This window comes from Eumetopias jubatus, unplaced genomic scaffold (assembly GCF_037043125.1).
Source record: "Eumetopias jubatus isolate StellerSeaLion01/CBP00866 unplaced genomic scaffold, mEumJub1_p1.0 scaffold_4, whole genome shotgun sequence".
NCBI lineage: Eukaryota > Metazoa > Chordata > Mammalia > Carnivora > Otariidae > Eumetopias > Eumetopias jubatus.
This window is the reverse complement of record NW_028274810.1, coordinates 88,413,937-88,422,361: the sequence shown is the minus strand read 5'-3', so window position 1 is coordinate 88,422,361 and position 8,425 is coordinate 88,413,937. Positions and strand designations below refer to the sequence as shown.

The 8,425-nt window shown below is 43.3% G+C and overlaps 1 protein-coding gene across 1 annotated transcript; it reads right to left on the bottom strand.

The window, feature by feature from the left end:
- Nucleotides 1-1,190: 1,190 nt before the first annotated feature.
- On the bottom strand, nt 1,191-7,535 carry SYF2 (SYF2 pre-mRNA splicing factor). Its single transcript, XM_028113989.1, has 7 exons — nt 7,456-7,535; nt 7,130-7,243; nt 4,749-4,874; nt 4,158-4,275; nt 3,976-4,066; nt 3,030-3,128; nt 1,191-2,267 (listed from the first exon to the last, which is right to left on the bottom strand). The coding sequence occupies exons 1-7, from the start codon at nt 7,480-7,482 to the stop codon at nt 2,102-2,104; spliced, it is 741 nt and encodes a 246-aa protein (XP_027969790.1). The 5' UTR covers nt 7,483-7,535; the 3' UTR covers nt 1,191-2,101.
- Between the last annotated feature and the right edge of the window lie 890 nt (nt 7,536-8,425).

The following is an 8,425-nucleotide window of genomic DNA, read 5'->3' as shown; positions in this document are numbered from 1 at the left end:
CAGCAATGGCAACAGGGACTCAAGCTCTGCTCCACACTCCTCAGCACACTGACTTTTGTCCTCATACTTGTTACCTCATGGCACAACATGGCTGCTACAACTCTAGGCCTCATGTCTGTGATCAAAGCAGGAAGAAGGAAGGGGGAAGCAGGGAGTAGCAATTCCCTTACCAAGAAAGCAGAGTTTCTCAGAATAAATGAGTTGGTGTCCAATTGGCCAGCACGTGAACATTTGACCACCTGTAATAGCCAATCTGGAGAAGTAAATGTTTAGCTGGAAATTTTACCACAAATTCACACAAAAAAAATCAGGGTTCTGATGGGTAACAACTGAGAATTGATATTGGACACACAACTAATGGGTCTACAAGCTCCTCTTGCATTCTTAGAATAAACCTTGCTAGCTTATCATGGACTATGCTTTTAAATACATTTGACAATGTTTTGACTTTTTTTTTTTAAGCTATTGCAATATTCAGGATCAAAGACTTGAACTAAGATAGTGTAATGGAAATAGAAACATACTGAATATATGTTGGGAGGCAGCATCAAGGCCCTGTGATCAGACCTAACTGCACATAGAAATACTAGAAGCAGAAACAAAAGGAATACAGAAATAGAAAGTGCTACATAAATTTTAAAAGGGATTAATCACCAGTGGTATTAAATGTTAAACTGTCTTTAAACACAAATGCTGATATATTTTTGAAATTTTCTCTTTCAGATTTGGAATGTCATTTTAATTTTTTTTAAAGATTTTATTTGACAGAGAGACACAGCGAGAGAGGAACACAAGCAGGGGGAGTGGGAGAGAGAGAAGCAGGCTTCCCGTGGAGCAGGGAGCCCGATGTGGGGCTCGATCCCAGGACCCTGGGATCATGACCTAAGCCAAAGGCAGACGCTTAACGACTAAGCCACCCAGGCGCCCATGGAATGTCCTCATTTATTTTTTTTTTTTAAAGATTTTTATTTATTGAGAGAGAGAGAGAGAGAATGGTAGAGCTCTAGAGAGCATGAGAGGGAAGAAGGTCAGAGGGAGAAGCAGACTCAGGGAGCCCAATGCGGGACTCGATCCTGGGACTCCAGGATCATGACCTGAGCCAAAGGCAGTCACTTAACCAACTGAGCCACCCAGGCGCCCTGGAATGTCCTCATTTTAAACAACACATAGAAAAAAACCATTTACCAATCTTTCTCTCTGGACTTTTTATTAAAATAAAACTATTGTTGTGATAATAGGATAGTGGTCTTTATCTTTCAGATACTGAAATATTTATAGACAAAAGTATACATTTAATATTTGCTTCAAAATAACAAGGGAGTTACAGAGGGGAAAGTAGATAAGAAATGAAGCTGAAACAAGACTGGCCGGGAGTTGATTACTGAAGATAGGTATTGGGTACATGGGATTCATTGTATTATTCTGTCTTCTTTTGACGGTTTTGAATTCCTCATAATCGAAGAAAAAATTTTAATGTTTATTCAATGGAAGCACGTAATTTTACATATATATACAAATATTAGTTTTAAATGCTAGTGCTTCGTAGGGATCCTATTCCACAGGATATTTGCTTTTTATAAAAGGAACTGTACATGATCAATATTCATGCTGCTTCCTGAACTTGGTCATAAGAGGCCATGGGTAGAGAGGGCCCTCCAGTAACCATGGCCACCTTCCTCCTCACTGTACTTAGCTTCCAAGTCTACAACCTCAAAAGGTTGCTGAGTCCAGCTCTACCTTTTGTCAAATTCAGAATATTCAAAGCAACAATGACTGCATTTATGTATGCTGCAACAATCTTCAGCCCAAAATGCTTCAAAGATTAAATAATCATACCCATTTAAAATACATAGAAAAATAATTAGTATTTATACAAAGTAGATTTTTTACAAAACAAGTACACTACCTCTTAAAATACATCTTATATCCAAGCACAGAAATGTGGGAATATACATGGAAGTATACGTTTAAGAAAAAGCATTTATTTCTAAATGTTGAGTGGAAAGGCAAAGTAGACAGAGTGCTGGTTTCCTGGTAGAACTTTGAAGAGAACCTCAATTTGCCAGCATTCTCAAGCTTCTAAAAACAGTTCCTGAAGCGATTAGACCGCTGTTCCTCTCTCCAAATTCTGTTTAATTTCAGCTGTGTATTTCCCATAGAATCTTTCTGCCTTCTTGTTGAATTTGGCATTCCTTTCATTAATGTAGTCGATGTCTGCATCATCATTATAAGGACGTCTCCGGCTATACTTGTCTCGTTTTTCAATTCTGAAGGAAGAAGAAAAAAATTTACAAAATTCAAAATTGCCTTTTTTTTTAATCTTAATCAAACACGGCCAAATAGTTAAGAACAGAATCAGTGCACTGAGAATAGCACCCTTGAAGGGTGGGGGAAATTTTCATCAAGATCAAATTTAAATTGCTAATTGACAGCACAACCCCGGGTATGAACCCTGAAATTCAATAAATACAAGCTCATCCTTAGAATGCTTCTAAAAGAGCAATGATACACTGTTAGCCACTGGACACACGAAGCTCTACTTAGAAGAAAATGACAATACTTATATTAGTAAACAACCACAGCTAATATGAGTGGAGTACACACTATATACTAGATAGTAATTTTAATAGTTTTATGTATTAACTCCTAAAATAGAAATTAATTCTGCCTGATATTCACCCATATCAGTATTAAGAAACACAAATATAACAAAGGTACATTTACTAGAACATTCGTACTTCTTCAAATCAAATAGTGGAATGCTTATGAAGGTCAAAGCCCTTAAACAATCATTTTCTTTGGCCCTTTCCCTGCTTCAATTATGACAACTCCATTTCAGCAATATTTTGCACCTCCCTCCCAGATCATATGGATTCAACTCACACACGCTATCTGTCCCCAAAACCACTACAGACGCTGAGTCAGAAATGAGCAAAAACAGTATCTGTTCTTTCAATTCGCTCTAAGCACGCTATGTCCATTTTGTCGTTAAACGTTTAAAAGTTCAGGCTGCTATACTGAGTACTCACTGTTTTTCCAGATCCATGACCATCCTATCAACCTCTTCTGTGGAAGGCACGTGTGTTCCATGAAGAAGACTGTTGGATGTTGGGAAAAACTCTTCTCCACTGAAAAGACAGCAAAACGGACTTAAAGTAACACTAGACAGTTCCACATTTGCAAATTTCAAACCAAACTACCACTCCTGGTGAGCAATAAAATACATACATTATTTTACACATGACATTATATATATTATAATAGATACAGTGTTGACTGTGGGATCCTACCTTAACTTCTATTTATTTATACACACACACACACACACACACACACACACACACACATCAAGCAAGCAAGCAAGCAAGCAAGCTAGAATTGGAAGTGACCTAAGATATCCCCTCCCCCAGCACCTTCATTCTACAGATTTAAGAGCCAAGGGCCAGAGGTTAAGAGACATGCTTCTAGGTTCAGGTTCTTTCTCTTCCCACTAACGCAGGGGTCAGTTAACGACACCATCTGCTTTTGCAAACATCTTACTGGGTCCCAGCCACACCCATTTGCTCACGTATCCTCCATGGCTATTTTCACATCACAGCAGTGGAGTGCAGGCCAAAGAGCCCACAAAGCCTAAAATATTTACAGAAAATGTTCACCCATCCCAGTACTAAAGCATTCAGCCTCCTAAAACATCTGAGTAACTATGATAATCTGGTTGTTAAACTCTCAACACCTAGTCTTAGAATGCCCAGCTAGAACAATAACCAGGTGGTGAGCTGAACTGCTGTGGAGTGAGCAATAAATAGTATTGTCAAGGCCAGAAAGCATTCTTAGGCAGCTGCTAATGACCATTACCTAAGCTTTAAAGTGTGTTTCTATTTACGTATGTGTGTATGTATTTATACACCGCACACACACACACACCTATGGCCCTTTGCGATGAAAACAGGACTTGCATTAATTCTGTCAACTTACTGTTTTTCTCTCAGTCTCTCGTAAGTTTCCATGTCAGGTTTGATCTGCTTGGTCAGCCGATGATACTGACGTAACTGAGCAGCAGCATAATCTAAAAGGAGAATCCAGACTACTTTAGATGTCGGGGCATTATCAGACCTGTTACTAATAGGCCCGTTGAATAAAGTGAAAGCCAGTTTTACCGGAGAATCCCAGGTCGGGGTTTTTCCTCCTCTTCTTCCTCTCCCATCTCTCTGCGTCTTCTGCACTGATCTCCAGCAGCTTCACTTTCTCATAGTCCTCCCCTCTCGCTGCACATTCCTAAGAAAAGGAAAAAGAAGCTCATACCTGCAATGATGATCCAAGCAAATATTGGGTCTATTTTAAATCAAGGTTAAACAAAGATATCGGGCAATACTTTAAAACTAATGATTATTATTTGGAGGAAATATGGGAACCTGCTATGGTGTGTAAGAGTGCGTGCCTCAATTTAAAACACATGCTCAGCGGGTAGCAGACGCCAGGCCCCTTGGAAAGGTTTTACATGCACTGACTCGTTTAATTCCTCAGGAACTCAAATCATTATTGTCATAGTCCCCGTTTTACAGATGAGAAAACAGAGGCACAGAGAGGTGAAATAACTCCTCCAAAGTACTGCTGCTAGTAAAGAACAGGGCCACCACATGGACTCCAGCAGTCTGGCTCCAGACCCAGTGTACAAAATCAGGTACTAGTCACAATACAAAAGAATGACTGAATAAACCACTTATGAAGCCAGCAGAGTAGATCCTAACCTTCTTCTTTTCTTCTTCCTGCAGCTCCCATTCCAGACGAGCTTTTCTGGCTTCCCAGTTAGCAGGTAACTTAAGTCTTTTATCTTCTTCAACAACTTCCTGGTGATTTAATTTACGAGCCTCATTCTAAAACCGTAACACAAAAAAGTTTGTCAGCTGGGACATGAAAATAAATCCAAACAAAATCTTGCCCACTTTGAAAAGGGTCAGGTAAGATACATTAACAAGGGGACTCTTGCTTTATCCCAAAAGCAACAGATAGCCATCAAAGGATTTTAAGCAAGGGAATGGTCTAATTAGGTTTTTTTTTTTTAAGATTTATTTGAGAGAGCGAGAGCATGAGCGAGCACACGCACGAGCAAGAGGGGGAGAGGGAGAGAGAATCTCAAGCAGACTCTGCACTGAGCACAGAGCCTGATGAGGGACTTGATCTCAGTACCCTGAGATCATGACCTGAGCTGAAACCAAGAGTTGGATGCTTAACCGACTGAGCCACTCAGGCACCCCTCAATTCTCTTTTAATCCTAATTCAAGCAAAAAGCTTCAATTTGGGGCTGGAGGCTTTAACACTAATCTTAGTATCTCTAACCCTTTCCAAGTCTCTCCTCCTTCTTAAATATTTTAACACTTTACTTTATGGCAAAGGAAAGGTATTTTCCATTTGAATTACCCCATGAAGTGTGATTTAAAATGAATTTAAGTGGGGCGCCTGCGTGGCTCAGTCGGTTAAGCGTCTGCCTTCGGCTCAGGTCATGATCCCAGGGTCCTGAGATGGAGCCCTGTCGGCGAGGAGTCTGCTTCTCCCTCTCCCCAACCCTGCCCCCTTTCCTCCCCACCCCCATCTTGTGCTCTCTGTCTCAAATAAATCAAATCTTTAAAAAATAAAAAAATAAAGTGAACTTAACTGCACACAACAAAATGAGCGATCATCTTAAGGACAACCTAAGTTAGAGGTTCCTTAGGTCACAGGTTGGCAGCAGTTCGTCCAGGAAGCCATGTCTCCTAATTTCCAACCACATGTACTTTACACAGTCCCTCCAAGTCAATATTTAAGTGTGTGTAATTCTTCATTAACTTCTGTGCAAACAGAGATACTCCTCTGAACTACCATCCCTCTTACACTCTTGTACTCTTGGCTCTGGCAATGCCCTCCAGTTGAAAACACCAAGAACATACCTATAGTCAAAGTTGTGTTTGCTGCACTGAAGGAGAGCAAACCATGGGGAACTATAGGCATTTCAGTGAGAAGGTGTTAGGAGAGGCTAGTTACAGGATTTGGGTTTTTATCAGGTGCCGGAGGGGGCGGGTAAGGTTCAAGGGAGTACGGCGGTGCTCTGGATAAGACAGTGTCAGAAAGGCAGGGCATTTGATGACTGGGTACCCTAAGTTTTTCTACAGGATTAACGGGGTGAGACTAATGCTGTAATTGATCCTAACAGTCACTGGAGTTAGCAGAAGAGGGGAATGTGTGGTCATTTCTGTGGTTTGAATAGTACTGTTTTTGTCTCACTCCAACAGTCAGTGATGTTGGGGGTTTGTGAAACTACAGCCAAGCTGTCAGTCAAGCCACTTAAGTGGAAATAGACCAGAGCTGCTTTTTCCTTTCTCAGCTCCAACTGCAGCCAGTTGTTTGCTGGACTCTTATCCCTAATATGAATTCCCTTAATTTACATTTGGTTCCTCTGCTTGGATATTTCTTCCTCCAATTTTTTTGTCTGATAATACCTTACACATCTTTCACACACCTTACACACATATTTGAAAGAATACATCTTTCAAACGGTAGTTTAGGTGTCACCTCTTATATGAGGCACTCCCTGGAGCCCCTCAAACTGTATTCATCTCTCCTCTACACTCCCAGGGCACTTTGTTCTCAAAGCTAGCATGCCATATTTCTGGCTAGAAAATCATCTCTTCTACTTAAGAGCAAAAGGCATATCCTAATCAGCTAGTTTCCCACCGACCAGGTGAACCACTGATACTATAGACTTTCAGAGATTTGCTGATTATTTTTTAATGAACAGGCAACCAGCTCTCTTATTAACACGGACGAGTTTCTTCCAGTCTCCAGCTCCACATATCCCCCAGGTAAAACGAGGAGTTTGTCAGACTCATACAGCAGGGAGGCTGTTAGTAATAGAGACTCCCAAACCTAGCCCAGATTAGTTAAATCGGAAGTGGGTGAGAGGAGGGTTGGAGAGAGCATGTGTTATTTTCAAAGGTGATTTCAATCTGCTGCCAGGGTTGAGAACCACCGGGAAAGATCTTTCATCCAGTTCTGTGAGTCTGTCAAGCATGGTTTTGCGGCTTCCTCGTCCCTCCACAAACGCGCACGGGCCTGCCAGAATGACCAGCCTCAGTTCCCTTGAAGGATTACTCACCCGCTTCAGGTGCAGCTCCCGGAATTTGCGCAGCCTCTGTTCGCGCTTCTGGGCGGCCAGCTCCGCGGCCTCCGCCAGGGGCTGCCCCCCCTCCTCCGCGCTGTCCACCAGCACCTGCGGCGAGGAGGACTGGCTGGAGGCGGGGCGGCCCGGGCTGATTCCCCGCCGGTCCCGCCAGGCCCGGCCGAGCCCTCACACCGACCCCGACTTCAGAGCGTCTGCGCCTCCCTGGCCCGGCACCCAGGCATCTCCTCCACCTCTCGCCTTTTGTGTCCCCCCGGAGCCTCCCCCCACAAAAATCCCTGGGTAAAGCCGGAGGAACTTACCTTCTCGGCTAAAATCGCAGCCGCCATCACAATCTTTCTTTCGCCACTTCCGACAACAACACAGAGCACTTCCGTCTGCCTGGGGCCCACCCAGCCGATACGTATTAAAAAAAAAAAAAAAAAAAAAAAAAACCTACTATAAGCCCCGCCCCTTCCTGGCGGTCTCAGGAGCTTGGGACCAATCCCTGCCACTTTTAACAGTGAGACGTTTTCGATTGGGTAGGGCTTTGCGCAGCCGCAAGAGGCCTCCGAGGCAAGGGCGGGGAGGGGCCAGGCGAAGAGCGCTGGGCGGGGAAGCGCTCCGAAGGCAACAGCTAGGAGGGCCCGGCCGAACCGGGGCCCGGATAGAAAGTCACCCCAAGTGCGTGCCACTCCCTGGAGCGAAGGGTGTTTGCCATTCAGCGCTTACCCTCAGTGTCACCTCCTGCGAGGCAGGTCTCCCCTGCCTGCCTTGTCTCACCGAGGCCCTCAGTACTGTCAAGTGGCACCATTTTAATTCTCTTCGGTAGTGTGAGATACTTTTCTCACCTGGTCGGTTTCCTTTTTCCGCACTGCAGAACTGTACAAAATTTGTAAGACAGGAGAGGCTCCATTTTGAGAGAAGCGCCATTTTCCTTTTTAAAACAAATAGCTAATGAGCTCTGGAACGGGGCAAAAAGACCTTTGAACTGGGCCAGAAACAGCTATTTTTTTACGAACAGTTGTACCTGGAGTCAAAGGGGGACCGGCGTCTGGCTGAAGATAGAGGAATTAATGCGTATCAGGAATAGTTTCGTTCGTTACAACAGTAAATCAGTCCATCAAAGTGTAACCAAAAGCTCTTCAGCCTGGTAGTACCAATTGACAATTTCGTTTTCTTTTACTGAAGTCGTGTAATTGCCCCCCCTTCCCCTTTCTCATAAAAGCCCCTTGCTTTCCCCACACAGGTGACACATTTTTCTGGTTGCTGCCGGAATCTGTGCTGCCCGAA